At 39.4% G+C, this 22,137-nt stretch overlaps 1 protein-coding gene across 1 annotated transcript in view; it reads left to right on the top strand.

The window, feature by feature from the left end:
- The window catches only part of LOC107721270 (nesprin-1-like), a 134,749-nt gene that overhangs the window by 69,145 nt on the left and 43,467 nt on the right, over positions 1 to 22,137 (top strand). The window contains 27 exon segments of the mRNA XM_016529194.1: positions 1,654 to 1,980; positions 2,636 to 2,788; positions 3,369 to 3,532; positions 3,731 to 3,764; positions 3,940 to 4,086; positions 4,197 to 4,322; positions 4,831 to 5,007; positions 5,567 to 5,832; positions 5,959 to 8,119; positions 8,225 to 8,562; positions 8,722 to 8,866; positions 8,962 to 9,171; positions 10,210 to 10,490; positions 10,798 to 10,963; positions 11,061 to 11,193; positions 11,196 to 12,649; positions 12,755 to 13,092; positions 13,205 to 13,349; positions 13,452 to 13,661; positions 14,698 to 14,978; positions 15,286 to 15,451; positions 15,549 to 15,704; positions 16,724 to 16,876; positions 17,371 to 17,553; positions 17,686 to 17,823; positions 17,926 to 18,111; positions 21,311 to 21,433. Coding sequence (XP_016384680.1) covers positions 1,654 to 1,980; positions 2,636 to 2,788; positions 3,369 to 3,532; positions 3,731 to 3,764; positions 3,940 to 4,086; positions 4,197 to 4,322; positions 4,831 to 5,007; positions 5,567 to 5,832; positions 5,959 to 8,119; positions 8,225 to 8,562; positions 8,722 to 8,866; positions 8,962 to 9,171; positions 10,210 to 10,490; positions 10,798 to 10,963; positions 11,061 to 11,193; positions 11,196 to 12,649; positions 12,755 to 13,092; positions 13,205 to 13,349; positions 13,452 to 13,661; positions 14,698 to 14,978; positions 15,286 to 15,451; positions 15,549 to 15,704; positions 16,724 to 16,876; positions 17,371 to 17,553; positions 17,686 to 17,823; positions 17,926 to 18,111; positions 21,311 to 21,433 — 8,361 coding nt within the window.

Here is a 22,137-nt window from a genome sequence, read left to right as displayed (position 1 = left end):
CATCTCAACCGATTTGAATCGTCACATATTTGAATCGATTTTCAACCGGCTCGCAGTTAATTGTTACATCCCTAGTGTATATTTATTAACTATATATAAATACACACACATGCATGTATATATTTCAGAAAAATGTTTATATATTAAATATATTTATTTATAATATAAATTATATGAATATAAATATAGACATGTAAATACATGTAAATATTTTCAAAATATATACTGTATGTGTGTATTTATATATACATAATAAATATACACAGAACACACATAATGCAAACAAAAACTTATATTTTGGACGTTTGACAGCACTAATATATATATATATCTATGAAATCATGAAAATAATTAAGATTAAAAGAACAAAACATTTACATTTTTCAAATAAACGCTTCTACAGGGTTTTATTTTTTCCTTTTAGAGTTGAAGGATCAGATGAACAGATGAAACTGTCACCCCTTTTTATCCTATGGTTTAACAGCTATTGATTTGGCCTGATAAAATTACACACACACACCACAGACTAGGACTCTCAGTGGGCCTGGCACAGTTTTGCGTTCATATTTGAGATCGTAAGAGCCAGTGTGTCTCTGTGTGTGCACATGTACGAGTCTCTTTGTCTTCTTAAGGATATGATCAATATGTCTACTACACAAAGCAAAAGAAAGCTTTAGTGCGATCGCACCATACGTGCACACGCGCACACAGCCACTTCACACACTCCCCCACTGTGATAGCAGAGATGAAGGAACGGTCTGTCTGTGGAACCTGCTGGCAGAGACTGTGTTATTGATGCAATGCCCTTGCAGCTTCAACATCACATTCTTCAACAACACTCTCTTCCTTTACACACATATGCATATACTACTTATTTGGTGCATATAATCCTCGTCAAGATCAATAGCGCCACACAGATGCTAATAGCAAAGTCATATAGAGGCTATCTGTGTTTTATGTACACCCACTCCATTAAACGGTAATGTCAACGGTATAGATGCATGTATTTGTGAATAATAAACAGCCAATTAAGTGTACATTTCTATCGCCAGATAATATTTCTTTACCCAATTATCCTTGGATCCTACACCTCTTCGCATCACTAACTTCTCATTTGCTTATTTGTGTGTGGAGATGGTCATTAAAACACTGGGGCTGCTTTCTCTGTCAGTACCGCAGCAGTAGCTCCAGATCCAGCTGTACTGCTCTTTGTAGAGACAAGAGGCTGATATCATATAGAGAAGCTTCCCGCTTAAAGGTAAAGGAGTAGGAGGGGCCGAGTGCGGTCGTTGCTGGGGAAACCCCGCTGCGTCAGCCCCATTTAAGTCCTGGGTAATTGGGTCTTCCTCTCATATCTCTAACCGGGGCCTCACTGGGTCTCCGCACACAGGTGTCAGGAGCCCGGCAGGCTTCAAAGTACCCATCAGAAAAGTCCACTTCAGAGGAGCGCTCTCAAAACCTGAAGCTCCACGTGAATTGAGGGGATCAGAAGCTGTCAGAAACAGGAAATTCTATACTTGTCTTGGTTGCACACTGGGGAAGGCATAAATATCTTTCCTGTGGCTCGTTAAATGATTGATTTTTGTTTGTTTGTTATTGTTGTTCTTTTTGTACCCTTTTGTTCATTGTTTAAAAGACTCTCTCACCCGGCAGTCTCTACAGGGGGACATGGATCAAGGTCACAGCCTGCTTAAAACACTTCGAGAGAGTGCAGAGCAGGCCGTTTCCTTTTTGGATGACCCTGGAGCATCCAAGCTAGAAAGGGAAGTGCAAACAGGCCGATCACAGCTCAAAGAGCTTATTCTGGGGCTACGGGAAGAGCATGCAACCCTGGAAAGAAGCATTGTGCTCTATAAAGATTTCCAAGAGCGCTACAAAAGCCAAATGCAGTGGCTTAGGGAGACTCGAGCCCTTCTCTGTTCCACTGTTGAACCCAAAGCAGAACTTTACCAGAGAAAAGCCCAGCTGAACAAGTACAAGGTAGGTGATTTGTTTTACAATCTTTAACTGATATGAAATCTGTACTTGTGACTAGCTCTGTCAACAAAAGTGGTAGTCCCCCTTATCACTTTTAAAATCAGTAGGATTGTCAATGATCTTCTGCAAGCATTGAGATATGTATATTATTTAAAAATATATGTAATATACATATATATATAAATCAGTTTTATATTAAGTCACTTTTGCTCATGAAGGCTGCAAAATTTAGAAAACAGTAATATTTTGAAATATAAAAAATGTAAATAACTGTTTACTATTATAATAATATACTTTAAAATGTAATTTATGCCTGTGATGGCAAATTTGAATTTTCAGCTGCTTGATTCTTAATGATCCTTCAGAAATAATTATAATATGCTAATTTGGTGCTCAAGTGACATTTCGGTCACAATTTTCGCCATTAACAAACCATTAACTATGACTTTTGCCTCAATAAACTCCTAATTTGCTACTTATTAATAGTTAGTAAGGTAGTTGTTAAGTTTAGGTTTAGAATTTTAGAAGAACAGCATTTATTAGATTTTGAAATCTTTTTAACAATGCAAAAGTGTTCACTTTTGATCAGTTTAATGTGTCCTTGCTGAATAATCCATGCATGTCTTTTTATCTGTATACATTGTTCTGTTGTGTCCAGGCTGTAGAGCAGACGTTGCTATCTCGTGATTCTGCTGTGAGCTTTGTGCTAGAGAAAGGAGAAACTCTGCTGACCCTCCTCCACTCCCCTTCCATCACAGACAACATGACCAGACTACAGGCGGACTACCAGGAGCTATGTGGCTCAGCAAGGGTGAGCTCACAAAGACTACAAAAACAATAATTTAAATGCAACATAACATAGAAAACATTTGCTGTTGTGAAATAGTTACATATGCTAATGTACATAATGCACATAAAGCTCACTGCTCAGTCCACCCAGCATGTTATAGACACTAAGCAGCAAAATGGGTAATTCAGAACATGCTGTGATATCAGAACATTAATGTATGACCTCCAACATTTACATATCAATGCTTGCTTTAGCAATTTGGAAGGGTAACAGTCCTATACATATAGAATCATTTAAAACTAAATTGCAAATTATAAAGAGTGGGGAGAAACAAATAGCAATGAATGTGTAGATTATTACCCTTTTAAGATTTTGAATATTAATTTGAAGGCTTTATTTGCTATTTCCTCCAAGATGGCATCCATTAACCCTGCAATCAGTGCCATGAATACTCACTTTCAAATAATTCATCTCATGCTTGCAGCTGTCAGAAGCTCTTTATAGCATGAGAGTTTCCAGCTGTGTGTTTATATATGTGCTTCAGTGTGAGTGCTTGCAAATGTCTTGATCATTTCTGTAATTTAAATATATATTTCCTCAGACCCACGTTCACAGATTGGAAGCTCAGGTGAAGAAACAGGAAGCATACCACAAAGATCTACAGGAAATTGAGCGTTGGCCATCCGGTAAATCCCGCCACCTGGCAGTCTGGTCAATGAGTTCCTCAGTCTGCATGTGCTCTGCCAACTCCTGCCGTCTGCCAAAGCAAGCCTGTCGTTGCCTGCCCCCTGCGAGGGCTCGTGAATTAAGAATGTCAATCAGCGTCAGCTTTTCTGCTCATGGGAATAGGGATGCCAGAGCATTCAACACCTGGCTGTCAAATGGGCTTTGCTTTATGTTGACCCGATTTAGCATGGTTAACCATATGCCCCACTCATGTCGTTTTCTGTTTTGATATGTCAGATATGTCAGGGTCATGCTGTTCCTGTTTTATACAGTTAAGGATTACTTAAAATACCCTTTGAGGTGCATAATTTAAATGTTACATTTTGAATTGGCTCAGTTATGGCTTCTGTAAGTGGTATGGTTTCAATTTTAGCCAATTACTTTTGGCCACTTCATGCAGTGTGGTTATTTTAAGTCTTGAGGCAAAAATTTGTCTGTTTGTGCAGGTGTATCAGAGTCTGGATCGGGAACTGCAGAAGCATGTAAGTCTGCGGGATACGTTGCAACAGTGTCAGACATGGCTTTCAAATGTACAGGAGGAGATACAGCTTCCTGCACATGCACCACACTGCCTACAGGAGGCGATAGCACAGGTATACTTTTTTATGTTGCTTTGTGCATGTACACAAAAGTGGCACAATGAAGTTGGTATAAGAAAGTCAGACTCATCAATTCTTCTGGGGGGTCTCATATATCCCATCAGATGAAGCAGGAACGAACTCTGCAGGAACAGGCTAGTACCTATTTGCAGCTGGTGTGCTCCACCTGTGATCTTTCTGATGATAAAGTACGAGAGACAGCTGCTGAGATACAGCAGGTCAAACTTCAGGTGAGTGATTAATAGAATCTTAAGAATACATTAAAATGTTCTAACTTCAAGTTTTAATCGCTTCTTCAACTACAGGCACTTTTATATGGAGCTCCTAAAGGGTGATAGGAGGAAAAATTGTTTTAGTGCTTTTGCATTCCCCAGAGAAACTTTGCGTTTTTCTTCCCATCTCATTTCAGTACCAGGGTTTGGTTTTTATTTAACATAATTTTTTTTCCTCACATAAAACCTGTAAATATTTTTACAATGTCTTTTTTGCTACTTTTCAAAAGATGTTTGTGTAGCTTTTTATTGATTTAAGTTTGTCCCATACCCAGTCTTTCAATTTTAAAATATGAAAATACATCTTTTTTTGTCTTTTTTGCTACTTTTCAAGAGATGTTTGTGTAGATTTTATTGATTTAAGTTTGTCCCATACCCAGTCTTTCGATTTTAAAACATGAAAATTCATCACAAAACCCATAGATTTGGTTGGAAAATATTTAGAGATGCTTTCCACCCAATGCAGATCGAGGAGAGAATGCTGGAATCTCAAGAACTAGCAGATAACTGGAGAGAGATCAAAGACTTGCGTTCCAACCTTGAGTGTCGTCTTCTTGAGGCTGAACAACTCCTCCAGAGCATGTTAAGGAGGCCAGCTGAGCTTGAGCCAAAGGTTGCTCAGAACCAGCTGGACCAGGCTCAGGTAAGCGACAGCTTTGTGTCCAGATGACAGCCATTTGAAGACTGCTAAAATGATTACCCATTTGTATGAACCATGGGTTATATGAGATTTTTGAAAAACACTACAGCAAATTTTATATTACATTAATACCTTATGCACAAGTTTTGTACATTATCTGTACAGTATATCAGTTAATCAAATGCAGTCTATTATGTATAGCTGAAAGCTCTGGTGAGCTTTGCCCTCTCTTACATTTCCTGGCAGGAAGCTTCATTCATTAATAAAGAATACTCCCCAGATTACTCGTCTGGGTTTAATTATGGATGTGTGAATTGATTTGTCAGTGCCTGTAATAACAGCATCCAGGCAGACCCCTTCATTGTGTGTGAAAAATAGCACATATTACCATCTCTGGATGTGCTGAGAATTGTCAACAATAGATTGAATGAAAACCCCAATTACCTCAAAGCTCACTCTCTGCCAGTGACAGAGGGTGTCATCCAGAGCTGTCCATTTGGCAGGATATCAAATAAAGACAGGCAGCATTTATTAATAACACCCCATATTTCATGCCACAAAGGACTTTATCCAGGAGATGCGAGCCAGGCAGGTTGATCTGACCCAGCTGAGAGAGAGCATCAATAGGCTAACGGCTGGTCAGGAGTCCCCTGAGCTTATGGAAGTTGGGCGGCTGCGCTGTGCTTGGCTGGATCTGGGCAGACAGGCTGCACAGCTGCTGGAACAGAAAGAGGAGGATCTACAGAGGAGCGGGGACTATCATGACTGCATTTGTATGGTGGAGGAGTTGTTTGACCAGCTGTCCAAGAAATGGGGTCAATTGGCCAGGCATGCAACATTTCCTTTCAAATTTTGCACAACATATTTATGTTTGATAGTTGCCATATGTTGTTCTTCAGACATTATTGTCAGTCATTCTTCTCTTTGTTCACAAAAGCACTAAATCTTTTCTAGGGGAGATATTGAGAGCACAGCTGAGTGTCTGGATGCCTTAAAGAAGTTATCCACAGACCTGCAAGACCAGAGATGTGTGCTCGATGACCTGAGAAATAATAGGCATGGGATCCTGCCTCGTCTGAGCTTAGAAGACAGAGACCTGGTTAAGGAGCAGGTGGGTTACCTGGAGCAACGTTGGACCCAGGTGGAATCGCTTGTCCAGCAGAAAATACAAGATTCAGCGCAAACACTGGAAGAGCTCAGTCAAATCGAGGACCATTTGCGGGAGGCTCAGGAGTGGGCTGAGTTGCAGCAGCCATCCCTGTCTGAGGTTCTCAAGACCAGCCCCCCTCCAGATTTGGCCCAAAGCTTTCTGTTTGATCACTTGAGCTTTTGTGCAGAATTGGAGGCCAAACAGAAGCTTCTGGCAGAGGCCTTGACAGATGCCAATAGTCTTTCCTCTCGCCTAGGTCTTAATGAAAGGAGGAAACTGCAGACTTTGGTCCAGGAAACACAGGCAGAAGTAGAATTGCTTGGAACTAAGGCTGCTCAGTATCGTAAAAGCCTCAGCAAAGTATTTACAGAACGAACGCAGTTCCTACAAGCCCTCGACAGAGCAGCTGAATGGATCAGGAAGCAAGAGCAGAGGGCTCTTGCAGATGATCATGTCGCGCTCCTACCAAATGTACTGCACAAGCAGGTGTCAACTTGTAAGAATTTTACCAGCAGCCTAAGAGCATATCAGGTGGAGCTCACTTCTCTTTGGGTACAAGGACGAGAATTAGTGAAGGATGCCACCGACGAGGAGAAGAAGGAGACCCTTCAGAAGCTGGAGGAGTTGCAAGTTACCTTCGAGGCTTCCTTGCAGAAGAGCACGGAGCATCTGCAGCATCTGGAGAAAGCGCTAGTCATTCGAAAGTACTTTAAAGTGGACCTTGACAGGATCTGCAAGTGGCTAAAACAAGCAGAGGTAGCTACATTTCCAATTATTGACCTGAGCGGGAATGATGAGGAGCTTCAGAACCAGTTAACCGAATACCAACAGCTTCTTGATCATGCTTCAGAGTATGAAAACCTTTTGCTCATCGTCCAAAGGGCAGGACAGGAGATTCTTCCCACCTTAAATGAGGTCGACCACTGCTACCTAGATGAGAAACTTAATGGCCTTCCACAACAATATAATGACATGCTGTTGTTGATCAGAGAGAAACGCAACAGGATCCAGCAAGTGCTTTTGGAGCGCAAGGAGTTTGAGTCCCTCATCGATGCCACACGAAAAGATTTGAAGGAACTTCAGGAGAAGTGTGATGGTTTAGAGATGAAGCCAGCCAACCAAAGTGTAGAAGAGGGAGAAAGATTGCACAGCAGTTATGAAGATCTCATGAAAGCTCTTGCAAATCTCTTTCAGGGAATGAAAAATCTTAGGGTTAAAACTCAGGATTTCCTTATCATGGGTCAGCCATATGCTCCTGAAGTCATTGACCAGCTAGTTCATCTCCACAGCAGTCTTAACCAGCAGATCGAGTGTAAGATGAAAGAATTAAGGAAAACATTAAAAATATTAAATGACCATCGAGCAGTTATTGAGAAAATGGACTATAGCATTACTAGATTCAAGAAACAGCTTGGCAAATTTGATTCCAAAGGAGATGAGGCAGATGCCATGGAGAGATTATCTACTCTACACAACCTATCAAAATGTTTTGAAGAGGTTAGTTCCTATCCAGAGGGTCTCAAAGCACAAAATGATGACCTCAACCAGCACTTTGACTTAAAGACCCTTAAGACTCAGGTTATCTTCAGGGAGGAACAACTTCTTACTTTAAAGCGAAAGATTAATGCACACATAGAAGAATGTGAGAGAGGTTGTAGGGGAAATAAGGATTTTCAAACTGATATTAAAGTATCAATAGACTGGCTCAAGAGTCTTAGGGATCGATTAAGATATCCATTAATGTTTGAAGAAGCAAAAATTGAAATTGTGCAGGAGGAGGTCAGGTCACTGTCAGCACTTCAAAAACAAATGAAATCTAGGTTTAGATTATTAGAATATATGACTAATGAAGAAAAACAGAAGTACATAAACGACCAAAAGCCATTTCCAAAACTTTTTGAAACCACTTTAATGGATATTCCAAAGCTGAAGCATGATCTTCAACAAGCTGTCAACACCAAACAGGTAAGATATTATTAAGTCCTGAGAGTCTGCCTATGTTTTCTGACTGAATAATGAAATACTGAAATTGGGATTAATGTTTCTTTAAACTGTAATGTGCATCCTCAGGTGGCCTTGCAGGCTATTCTGTCTCTGCTCCAGAGATACCACCATTCTTTGCAATCCGTCCAGCAGTGGTTTGAAGACGCTGGTGCTCTACTTGAGCATGCTCCACAAGAGGTAGACCTGGAGAAAATTTCAGACTGCCTCAAGGACTTAAAAAATATAACAAGCCAGGAACAAACTGTCAAGTGTACGATGCAAGAAATGCAAGGTCTAGTACCTCAAATGGGTGACTTTTTCAGCCCTACTGTAATGATGCAAATCCAGCAACATTGTGAGGATTCTTATCGCAAGAGAACAGAAGTCTTTGAGCAGCTAAAACAACGTCAAGACAACTTGCAACGGTAATGCTAATGAGGTTTTGACATTTAAATAGATTTAAATAAGGTGCACAAGACCCAAACTTGTATCTTCCTTATTCATGTTAACAATATGATTTACAGACATTGATATCTATATTCTCTTTACAACTGTTGCACACACTTGCTTTATTTCTCTGTTAGAAGCATAATTCAGTGGAGATCCTTTCAAGATGAAACAGATGAAGTTATCAGACAGATGAATGAAGCTGAGAAAAGGATGATGGAGTTCACAACTGCCAGAGCAAACTCTGAACAAGAAGCTGAAGACAAACTTTGTTTATACCAGGTCTATGACTAAGCATTTAGTTCCTTCGAATTCCTAATACATTGATATATTGCAGCTTTTCTAAATATTTCCTATTTGTTCCATTTTTTCTACAGAATATTGAGTCACAAGTTCAGGGTCTTGAAGATGCACTGAATGGCCTGAAAGAAAAAGCAGCACAGTTTGATCAGCCTGCCATAAAAGATGCTACTTCTCGGTCAGTCTGTTCACTGAGCCATCAGTGGACTCGGTTGCTCAGCGTTGCTCGAGCTCAGGTGAAAGCCCTCCAGGACTCTGCACGTAACTGGAGATGCACCAGGGAGAAGGTAGGTAAACTTACCAACGACAGATATTCTCAACTCATTTCACTAAGATACTCTTATATTGTTCTCCGTTTCAGAGAATGTAATTAAACAAATACAATAGTTCAAATCAATACTTTATTGATAAGCAGATAAAATGCCATAAAATTATTGTTAGATGCCCGAATAGCATTTTTTTTTGTGAATAAACAGACCAAAAAATTTTTTTTTGAAAAACAATAAAAGCAGTTATTCTGTAAGCAGTGAGAACCTGGAGTAGAGCTGAATAAATCTTGGCTGTGGTTCTGTGTTCAGACAAGAGCATCAGTTGCCGGCAATGGCCTGAGAATGATGTAATGCTTGGCAATGACAGTCCATACAAAAATAACCCAACATGGAAGTTGCCAACTCACCACTTCTCCCATAAATCTCTGCTGCGATCACAGGACATTACATCATTGATGGAGGGATATGCTGTGTAACACACTATATGTACTTCTTTATATATATACGATTATAGAACATGAATACTTTAATATACAAAAGATTATTGAAGAGAAAGTCATATCAGTAGCATGTTTCATTGTTCATCTGAGGATATGACATCACTTAGTAAGAATGAGTCAGTTGCTTGCAAAGCTGTATGTAGCACAGAGAGAGGAGTGTTTTGCTTTTTTCATCAGTTTCATCAATAATTCATTATTAAGAGTTCCTTGATGTCCTGATAGCTGCTATGTGACCACAGATACTGATGTCCAAACCTTCATTCAGTGAATGGAAAAATTAGGAGTAAATTACACTGCATTAATTCTTAATGACTCACTTTTGATTGAATCTAAAACTCGACATGAATCTGAATGAACGCTCAAAACTTGTAACATCACTGACATGGCAACCGAACATTTAAATATAGATAAAAAGAACAACAAAAACATTTTATTTATTTGTTTTTATTGTTTTTTTTTTAACAATAAAATAAATGTTATAGCATGACAATGTTATAGCACATATTAACAGCAGTAGAATCTGTTGGAGTAACCCATTCCACATCTCTGTGATTAGCTGGAGAAAATGCGGGCTGTCTGTGAGGACCTGCACAGTCGTGTTCCTGACAACATGGTGGAAAAAGCCTCTAGTATGGCAGCCCTACAGAGCCTTCTGGAGTACCACGATTCCTTCAGTCGAGAGGTGGAGAGAGAGAGCAGCGCCCTGACCCTCCTCAGACACCATGTGCTCAACCTGTTCCTCCATTCTCATGCCTCTGCATCCACCACAGACAGTAAACACAACCATGACAATCCATGTCTGCTGGAAATTCAGAGCATTCAGGAGAAATATGACAAGTATGAATATCTGTCCATCTGTCTGTCGCTGTTCTGTTCTGTTCTGTTCTGTCTGGCATTCTGTCTGTCCTACTGCTCAAGAGCAGGCAATAAATCCACTAAATGTTGTAGTTATAAAATTTATAGAGACAACTTTTTCAGAAAAATGCAGATGTTGAAGAAAAGTTAACCAAACCAAATGTCATGAAACCATTTCCAGTAATTTTTAAAAACATTTTCAACCCTACTTTTCTCATTTTTGTCATTTGCTTTTACATCTTCAATTATTTGCATAATATGTATTTTTTGTGTCCCTTTTCTCCCTCAGTCTGTTGCAGCAGGTGTGTGCTAGCAGACAGCAGGTGCAGGTGGAGCTGCGGGAGAGAGATGAAGTGGTGAGGGAGTTGGGCCTGCTGAAAGGCTGGATTCAGGACACCCAGGGGCTGCTGCTGAGCCCCACAGCAGACCTGGATAACCTGCTTACTGACCTGGAGGTACTGCAAACAACCTTATACAGTGGAGGAGATCCAGATAGTACTCGCATTCTAACATCCTACAACCCAGTTTACTTTGCTTTGTGGTTTCTGCTAGACGGCTCATGGAGGCATGCAGTCTCACCGCCACAACCTTGAGCAGATTGCAGATCGTCAGCAGATGAAATACCAGGACCTCAATGCCACCCTTCCTTCAGAGATCAGCACCCAGCTGGCAGAGGTTACACTGGCTCTGGGTTGGAGCTTACATCTCTTTGGGTACAGGGACGAGGATTAGTGAAGGATGCAACTGACGAGGAGAAGAAGGAGACCCTTCAGAAGCTGGAGGAGTTGCAAGTTACCTTCGAGGCTTCCTTGCAGAAGAGCACGGAGCATCTGCAGCATCTGGAGAAAGCGCTAGTCATTCGAAAGTACTTTAAAGTGGACCTTGACAGGATCTGCGAGTGGCTAAAACAAGCAGAGGTAGCTACATTTCCAATTATTGACTTGAGCGGGAATGATGAGGAGCTTCAGAACCAGCTGACTGAATACCAACAGCTTCTTGATCATGCTTCAGAGTATGAAAACCTTTTGCTCATCGTCCAAAGGGCAGGACAGGAGATTCTTCCCACCTTAAATGAGGTCGACCACTGCTACCTAGATGAGAAACTTAATGGCCTTCCACAACAATATAATGACATGCTGTTGTTGATCAGAGAGAAACGCAACAGGATCCAGCAAGTGCTTTTGGAGCGCAAGGAGTTTGAGTCCCTCATCGATGCCACACGAAAAGATTTGAAGGAACTTCAGGAGAAGTGTGATGGTTTAGAGATGAAGCCAGCCAACCAAAGTGTAGAAGAGGGAGAAAGATTGCACAGCAGTTATGAAGATCTCATGAAAGGTCTTGCAAATCTCTTTCAGGGAATGAAAGATCTTAGGGGTAAAACTCAGGATTATCTTGTCATGGGTCAGCCATATGCTCCTGAAGTCATTGACCAGCTAGTTTATCTCCACGACAGTCTTAACCAGCAGATCGAGTGTAAGATGAAAGAATTAAGGAAAACATTAAAATTATTAAATGACCATCAAACAGTTATTGAGAAAATGGACTATAGCATTACTAGATTAAAGGGACAGCTTGGCAAACTAGACTCCAAAGGAGATGAGGAGACAGATGCCATTGAGAGATTATCTACACTACACAACCTATCAAGATTTCTTGAAGAGGTTAGTTCCTATCCAGAGGGTCTCAAAGCACAAAATGATGACCTCAGCCGGCACTTTGACTCAAAGACCCTTAAGACTCAGGTTATCTTCAGGGAGGAACAACTTCTTACTTTAAAGCAAGAGATTAATACACACACAGAAGAATGTGAGAGAGGTTTTATGGGAAATAAGGATTTTCAAACTGATATTAAAGTATCAATAGACTGGCTCAAGAGTCTTTGGGATCGATTAAGATGTCCATTAATGTTTGAAGAAGCAAAAATTGAGATTGTGCTCCTCCTTGTGCAGGAGGAGGTCAGGTCACTGTCAGCACTTCAAGAAGAAATGAAATCTAGGTTTAGAGTATTAGAATATGTAACTAATGAAGAGAAACAGAAGTACATCAACGATCAAAAGCCATTTCCAAAAATCTTTGAAACCACTTTAATGGAAATTCCAAAACTAAAGGGTGATCTTCAACAAGCTGTCAACACCAAACAGGTAAGGTATTATTAATTCCTGAAAGTCCGCCTATGTTTTCTGACTGAGTAATAAAATACTGAAGGCTAGCTTAATGTTTCTTTAAATTGTGATGTGCATCCTCAGGTGGCCTTGCAGTCTATTCTGTCTCTGCTCCAAGGATACCACCATTCCTTGCAAACTGTCCAGCAGTGGTTTGAGGACACTGGTGCTCTACTTAAGCAGGCCCCACAAGAGGTAGACCTGGAGAAAATTTCAGACTGCCTCAAGGACTTCGAAAATATAACAGGCCGGAAACAATCTGTCAAGGGTACGATGCAAAAAATGCAAGACCTAGTTCCTCAAATGGGTGACTTTTTGAGCCCTACTGTAATGAAGCAAATCCAGCAACATTGTGAGGAGTCTTATCATAAGGGCACAGAGGTCTTTGAGCAGCTAAAACAACATCAAGACAACTTGCAACGGTAATGCTAATGAGATTATTTGGATATTTAAATATATTTAAATAAGGCGCACAAGACCCAAACTTGTATCTGCCTGTTGCACACTTTATTCGTCACTTTATTTCTTTGTTAGAAGCATAACTCAGTGGAGATCCTTCCAAGATGAAACAGATGAAGTTATCAGGCAGATGAATGAAGTAGAGAAAAGGATGACGGAGTTCACAACTGCCAGAGCAAACTCTGTACAAGATGCTGAAGACAAGCACTGTTTATACCAGGTTTATGACTAAGCATGTGTTTCGTTGCCTACTTCTTATACATTGACTTTAAATTGGGTGTTGCAGCTTTTCTAAATATTTCTTATTTCTTCTTTTCTACAGAATATTATGTCACAAGTTCAGGGTCTTGAAGATGCACTGAATGGACTAAAAGTTAAAGCAGCACAGTTTGTTCAGCCTGCCATAAAAGACACTATTTCTCAGTCAGTTTGTTCACTGAGCCATCGGTGGACTCGGTTGTTCGGTGTTGCTCGAGCTCAGATGAAAGCCCTCCAGGACTCTGCATGTAACTGGAGATGCACCAGGGAGAAGGTAGGGAAGCTTCATGGATAGACACTCTCAACTCATTACACTAAGATACTCTTTATATGATTCTGCATTTCAGAGAATGTAATCAAATGAATGCAATAGTGCAATCAGATACAATACTTGATTGAATAAGCAGGCAAAATGCCATAAAATGATTGATTGATGCCTGAATAGTATATTTTAAATAAACAAACAGACGAAAAAAAAAACATAATCAGTAAAAGCAGTTATTCTGTAAGCAGCGAGACACTGTAGTAGAGCTGAATAAATCTTGGCTGTGGTTCTGTGTTCAGACAAGAGCATCAGTTGCCGGCAATGGCCTGAGAATGATGTAATGCTTGGCAATGACAGTCCATACAAAAATAACCCAACATGGAAGTTGCCAACTCACCACTTCTCCCATAAATCTCTGCTGCGATCACAGGACATTACATCATTGATGGAGGGATATGCTGTGTAACACACTATATGTACTTCTTTATATATATACGATTATAGAACATGAATACTTTAATATACAAAAGATTATTGAAGAGAAAGTCATATCAGTAGCATGTTTCATTGTTCATCTGAGGATATGACATCACTTAGTAAGAATGAGTCAGTTGCTTGCAAAGCTGTATGTAGCACAGAGAGAGGAGTGTTTTGCTTTTTTCATCAGTTTCATCAATAATTCATTATTAAGAGTTCCTTGATGTCCTGATAGCTGCTATGTGACCACAGATACTGATGTCCAAACCTTCATTCAGTGAATGGAAAAATTAGGAGTAAATTACACTGCATTAATTCTTAATGACTCACTTTTGATTGAATCTAAAACTCGACATGAATCTGAATGAACGCTCAAAACTTGTAACATCACTGACATGGCAACCGAACATTTAAATATAGATAAAAAGAACAACAAAAACATTTTATTTATTTGTTTTTATTGTTTTTTTTTAACAATAAAATAAATGTTATAGCATGACAATGTTATAGCACATATTAACAGCAGTAGAATCTGTTGGAGTAACCCATTCCACATCTCTGTGATTAGCTGGAGAAAATGCGGGCTGTCTGTGAGGACCTGCACAGTCGTGTTCCTGACAACATGGTGGAAAAAGCCTCTAGTATGGCAGCCCTACAGAGCCTTCTGGAGTACCACGATTCCTTCAGTCGAGAGGTGGAGAGAGAGAGCAGCGCCCTGACCCTCCTCAGACACCATGTGCTCAACCTGTTCCTCCATTCTCATGCCTCTGCATCCACCACAGACAGTAAACACAACCATGACAATCCATGTCTGCTGGAAATTCAGAGCATTCAGGAGAAATATGACAAGTATGAATATCTGTCCATCTGTCTGTCGCTGTTCTGTTCTGTTCTGTTCTGTCTGGCATTCTGTCTGTCCTACTGCTCAAGAGCAGGCAATAAATCCACTAAATGTTGTAGTTATAAAATTTATAGAGACAACTTTTTCAGAAAAATGCAGATGTTGAAGAAAAGTTAACCAAACCAAATGTCATGAAACCATTTCCAGTAATTTTTAAAAACATTTTCAACCCTACTTTTCTCATTTTTGTCATTTGCTTTTACATCTTCAATTATTTGCATAATATGTATTTTTTGTGTCCCTTTTCTCCCTCAGTCTGTTGCAGCAGGTGTGTGCTAGCAGGCAGCAGGTGCAGGTGGAGCTGCGGGAGAGAGAGGAAGTGGTGAGGGAGTTGGGCCTGCTGAAAGGCTGGATTCAGGACACCCAGGGGCTGCTGCTGAGCCCCACAGCAGACCTGGATAACCTGCTTACTGACCTGGAGGTACTGCAAACAACCTTATACAGTGGAGGAGATCCAGATAGTACTCGCATTCTAACATCCTACAACCCAGTTTACTTTGCTTTGTGGTTTCTGCTAGACGGCTCATGGAGGCATGCAGTCTCACCGCCACAACCTTGAGCAGATTGCAGATCGTCAGCAGATGAAATACCAGGACCTCAATGCCACCCTTCCTTCAGAGATCAGCACCCAGCTGGCAGAGGTTACACTGGCTCTGGGTTCTGCAGAAGATCAGGTACCTTCATTCATACTAGGAATGTCAAGAATGCAGGTACCAAGTGAATTATGGTGAGACCGTGAGGGATTAATGTAAATATGTAAAAATTAGATTTGTGTCAAAATGTAAGATCTGTGTAGTAGGCAGGGCCGCATTAAGACTGCACTGGGCTATGACTTACTGCAGGGCCCCCCATCACTGCACTGCTGCGCGCGATCGCGTCAAAGATCAGACAAATATACACCTGCATCTTGAAAAACGGATGTTTTGGAAAGTGCTATGCCACGTTTTTGTGCCTTCTAGTGGTTTAGATGAAAATAATATCAAAGGCACCTTTTACCCCGGGGCGCCTTTAGCCCCGTTATACCCTATATATATATATATATATATATAGTTACAACCCCTGGCTCGAAGAAAAGCAACAAAAGGAGGGACACACGAAATCATAAGGCTCAATAGGGAAAAGCTTTATTAAGCTCAAAAGTAAATCACTATAATAGAACAAAACACAACAGAAAAGATAATATTTCTGAAAACGTCAGCATCATCAGTGTGTAAAGCGGGGTGCCTGGCTGCTGGTGTAATGTGCTGTTGTAGCCATGTAAAAGTGCTCAAACCCATACAAATCAAACCTTCAAAAGTCAAATATATAATAAATGCATTTGATTGGTAAACCAAATTCAGACTTTACGTTTCAATCTCAAGTGGTAATGCATGGAATTTACGGAAAAGCTCAACTAAATAACAGCGCTAATAAGTGGGGGGAGTGGTGGCTTTGGCGATCGGCGCTCCAGTCAATCTACTCCACAGCCAATCACGGGCCCCCTCCTTGCTCGGGCCCCGGGGCTTCAGCCCCGCCTAGCCCAATGGTTAAAACGGCCCTGGCAGTAGGCATTGCAATGTAAATGCAGCCAAACAGACCAGCCTAATTTGGTTTAAAAGAAAAACAGAAAACCAGTAACTGATATTGATTTTGACTGCTGAAAATGTATGTAATGTCTCTTTATAACTTCCCTATTAATTTCTCCTTTGCTCAGGTGCAGGCACGGGAAAGAGAGGTCCAACATAGCAGAGATATTAAAGAAGACTTTAACTCCAGACTTCAGGATATCTCAAAGAAAGTCAAACTCATCTCTTTGAAGCTCAAGCAGAAGGCTGTGGATGTTGAGGAGGCTAAAGAGGAGACAGAGGTATGAATGCAGCACAGTCTTTGGAAGCTGTGGTACAGACTCTGCCCTGATTACTGAAGTGCAAAGTGTCAATGATGACAGAAGTGTGCTTCAGAATGACTTCTGCGCAGCCTAATTTCTAAATATATCACGATGAGTGGAATTCATAACAAGGCAGTGTTATTTTAGTGTTCTGATATTATTAATATTATTAATATTTTTAATTAGTTTTTAATTCTATTTCTATTTTTAGAATTCTATTTTTAATTATATTCTATTTCTATTTAGAAAATTAGAAATTATTTTTTTAATTAAATATATATATTTAACTTGTTTATTTAAATTATTTTCCAAGGCAAGTTTCACCTAATATTTAAATTGCATTTTATTTCAGCTTATTTCAATTGCCAAAAAGATTTGATTTCTTACAACGCTTTCATCATTGCATTTTTACAACTTTAAACATATTTTTCTCTGCCGTTTTTTTTTCTATTTTTCTTTCTCTATTAATCCAGAGTCTATTTGAAGAGCTAGTGGAGTGTGGTCGTGCTCTGTCTGAGCTAAATGTGGTGGTGCAGGAGTTTGGTGAGCAAAATCCTCTCCTAGCCAAACAGCTGGGCTCCAGCCTGAGTAAACTGACTGAGCTTCATGTTCAGACCCTCCGACTGGCGGAGGGAAGGACCACAAGCCTTCAGAAGGTCAGCATTTGGAGAAACCTGGTTGAAAGCAATGATTATTTTTGCAGTTCTGTTTGTTGACATTTCAAATTTTATCTTTTATTTTTTTTTTATAAAATGCATTCAACAAATTGGTCTTTTTCTCTGTTTTAGGCAGAAAAGAACTTTGAAGAATTTAATGAAATGCTGACGTTAACTCTCAACTGGACAGAAAAAGCAGAGACTGTGGTGTCAGCCAACATCATGTGGAGTCCAGCCTCTCAGATGCAAGAGCAGATCAGAACCCATCAGGTGGAGACACTAACTTTAGCCAGATCAGACCACAATTTTTCAGAATTTTCAGTACCTGTTGGGGTAGAAATGTAATGTTATTTTGTGATATATCTCAATCAGGCCTTATTGCAAGAGTGGCAAGATCTCCAAGGAGAGTTTGAGGGTCTGGTGGAGAGGGTGGGACTGCTGGGGGAGGTGGTCCAGACAGATGCTCTCCACCAGCAGGTGGCAGAACTGAGCAGACATGTTGAAGAGCTGCAGCAGAGAGCCAAAACAAGACTCCTGATGCTACAAGATGCAGCCAAGGTAATACATAGCAGCATGTCACACTACATAAAAGTAATATAATGATAAAATGATAAAAAGGCTATGCATGTTCCCATGTTCTTTTTGGCTCTAGTTAATATTTTTCTGTGATGTGTCATGCTGAATAGAATTATGGGTAAAGGGTCAGCATCTCATTTTCAGTCTTATAAACACCTTTATGATGATTTTTACAAATCCATTTTATTCTTATATCATCTCAGCAAATTAAAAGAAAAAAAAAACTGCACTATCACTGCCTCAGTCTGGTTCAAGCTTCAAGTCTGCTGTATCTTTAGAAAAACATTGCCATCTAGTGGCCAGTTAGATTAGCCATGTAATTCTTCATTTTGTATGTATCTTCTTTTCTAGACATGACTGATGTCTGTTCATTAGATTGCTGTATGTTCACAACACTGCTTTAACTTAACATTGTTTTATAGGTTTATCTTAAACCATGCATTCAGTAATGTGCATGAAATTTGAGCTCATGAATAAGTCCTCAAAAATTGTCTGGCTTAATGCATGCCATAACTATATAATGGCATCGTGCCATGAAGAAATTGGATTAATTATGTGCTTCCATTTTTTTTATTAGAGAGCAGATTTATAAGTTTTCATTTTAAAAGTTAAAGGTTTCAGCAAATGTTTAAATGAGTAATTATACGACTCACTCTTCAGTTTTTTGTGTGTGTGTAATGGTATAGAGTTTTTGCAAGATGATTTATGTATTTTACTTATTGTATTTCTCTGGAATTCTACAGTCAAATATTTTTGTATAATCTATAGTAATAGTATAGTATATAAATAACTGTTGTCCCATGAAACCAATTACCTATATAGTTGTGCATGTCAGGTTTTTTTTTTTTTCCTGATTCTTCATCCTTGTTCTCCTTCTTTGCTGCCTGACCTGCTACAAAACTAGGACCATACTGTGGAATTTTGCCAAATGGTGCCTGTGCCTGTACTGGGTATTTTATTCACTGTTCGCTGGAGAACTACATTGATTTGGTTTAAAGCACCACTTTTTATAGTTTTAGGCCCACTTGAGCTGCTTGTATTCAGTGGGCTTAAGTCTTGTCATTTAGCAGACGTCCTCTGAAGTAAATCACTCTGAAGTTAAAGGGCTTTAGTGTCTTGTTCAGGAGCCCTGTGGTGATTTAGCAGGGTTGTGAACTCCTCAGGTTCTGGTTCCACACATGATTTAACCTGCAGTCTGACTGTTGAATTAGTGGTGCTGTGGACTGAAATAAGTTTTTTTTTTAATAGCCAAAGCCAAAATCACGATAGCTATGTCGAAGCGGCACAAGGGGGAGCTAGCACTTCTGTTAATCAAGGTGGTTAAACTGCCTAATGCTGATATATCAAGCATGTTTAGTATAGCACCACTCTTACAGGCTCCTTTATCATTATCCTTTCTCCTCCTCTTGTATATATATATATATATATATATATTTCTGTGTCTTAACTGTGGCTTGTGTACTGCAAACACATACCAGCTTCATCACTGTGTCACGCGACTCTTCCCCTTTCGGACTCTGTCTTTACATTTATTTTGAAAGATGAAAATCGCTCTCTAAAAAATGTCTTCAAAAGTGTTTGGAGAAATATAATTTCCTAAGTCATCTTAAACCAGCACAGTTTAATAAGATTTCTGTCATGACAACTCTCTGAGGGATTGGCATGGTAATGTACATGACAATGTTAATGTATTTGGTCTTGGTGGAATAGATCTGCTATGCTGCTGCTGCTGCGGCAGAGCAAGTACCCAGACTTGCTACTGCCAATACATCCACAACATGCTGCTGAGAGCATGTAAGAAATATTGCTGCTGCAAATATAACATACATGAAATAACCCCCATATAGCATACATGAATCACCTCGTATCAGATCTATACAGGTGGAGCTGGGGAAGGTGGAAGGTTTCTGAATCAAGCTGCAACTGCTACGGCAAAACAATAAAAAGCATATAAATCAAAACTGCCTAACGTTACCGAATGAAATGTCGACACAGGAAGGTTTAGGACTTGCAGCTTTGAAGGTGGTTATGGACTTGATCTACTCCATCTATGTTTTAATCATCATTCTGAATCCAATCCAGACGTAGTCTTTTACAAAAATGCGATGTTTCAGCTTTTTGTTCAAAATGTTGCTTTTTTATGAAACTTACCTTGTGTTGATAAAATAAGAATGCATGAAGCTGGAATTAAATGATTTGCTCAGGCTCTGTTCTTTCTTTTGACATATTCATACATTCTCAGATATTCATACAGTACAACAAAATTTTCTGGGAGCCATGAACGTTTCGTCAAAATTATCAAAATTGCTAGCAATCTTTTTAAAAGCGCTGGCAGGGAAAGAGTTAAATATGAAAGACATTACAAATTTCAGGTAAATGAGTGTGTATTTATTTTAGAAGAAGAGAAGAATCAATCCAACACTTACTGGATGATCCTGATCCAGATCCGGATCAAATTTGTTGATGAGATGATGGCATTTATCCAGTTCAGCGATTTTTCTTGGAAACCAATGAACTGGAAAAAGACAAAAGTAGAAAAGCTAAGCGTAACTGACATTCAGATAAGCAAAAGATAAAACAGAGCAACGTTCTGCTTTAATAAACTCACATTTGACCTCTTTAGTGGTTTTGACGTCCTCTGCGCTTCTCTTGAGAGAGCTGACCAGTGTGCTCACGTCTGACAGGTGCACCTTACACTGAACGTAATACTCCAGATCCTCCAGACCGTCCTTCGGTTTTCGGCTCGGTCTGGTCTCAAGATGGTGGATCTTGGCTTCAAATGTCTGTGGTGTTCAGTAGTTGAACAACAGAATAAGAATTAAAAGAAACTACAAGAAATACATGCATATATTGTAGTAATGTCATCAGACTATATATATTTTTTTTTTTTTTTTTTTTTTTTTTTTTTGCAATTGTAGAATTTTTCAGTGTTAAAATGATAATAGTGGATTTATCTGTTGAATGGGAGCCTGTAAGAGTGTTTTGAATCCTTTAAAGAATTTTGTTTTTTATTTTTGCAATCGAGTTTGATGCTGCTTGAAGTTACACACTATGAAAGCATGTAATTCTTGCTAAATACTCAATGTAATATTTAATAAAATATACAGACATTTGTCTCTGTAAAACCAAATTGACTTTGGGATGAACATAATGATCTTCCTGTTTGTCTTTCTCTGTTTAGGACTTGGGGAGACTGGAGAGTGATGTGAAGAGCCTCCATCAGTCCATAGAGAGAGTCCAGGAGACTCTGGCCTCCCCTGATCTGGCACGTCTCAGTCTCAGAGAACAGCTGGCTCAAAGACAGGTACACCCATCACTCTTAATAACTTGTACTAACACATTTCTTCATTCCTCCGATTTATCTCATTTATCTTATACTATCAGATACAAATGCAATCATACCTTCTGTACAATTATACACTGAAAAAAGAATTGTCTTAATTATTAGGTTTTTTTTTTCAGTAATTTTTTCCAGTAAAAATATTTAAAGATCTTTATTATTAAGAAAATATTCTTTGTGTGAAGTTTGTTTTATTGTTTAAAGCATAAATGTAACAAATAAAACATTAGTTTATGGGTTATGCATAAAAAAGGAAACGATATAAGAAAAATGTTAAATCTTAATTCAAGATATGTTTTTTGAAAACAAGTCTATTCTTAGTTTTGCTGAATGTATATTGCTTTAAGAATGTTTCAATATTTTTCAAGACGAAAATACTGATTAGTAATGAAAAAATTATACAAATAATAATATTTTTATGTGTACTGAAAAGAAAATGACATGTACTTTTTTTATCACTGATACCATCAAACTTATGTTGAATATTTGTTGCTCAGCTGCTGTTGTCAGAGATGGAGGGTCTCAAGCAGCAGGTACAGGCTATGCAGATGTGTCAGAGTGCCCTCCGGCTGCCAGAGGACGTAATTGCAGCATTACCGCTATGTGGTACTGCACAAAGTCTGCAGCAAGAGAGCAGCCAACTCCAGCACAATACCATTCAACAGTGA

Source organism: Sinocyclocheilus rhinocerous, unplaced genomic scaffold (genome assembly GCF_001515625.1).
Source record: "Sinocyclocheilus rhinocerous isolate Xijiao unplaced genomic scaffold, SAMN03320098_v1.1 scaffold271, whole genome shotgun sequence".
Classification (NCBI taxonomy): Eukaryota; Metazoa; Chordata; class Actinopteri; order Cypriniformes; family Cyprinidae; genus Sinocyclocheilus; species Sinocyclocheilus rhinocerous.
The sequence above is the reverse complement of the archived record's forward strand: the minus strand, read 5'-3'. Positions and strand labels throughout refer to the sequence as shown.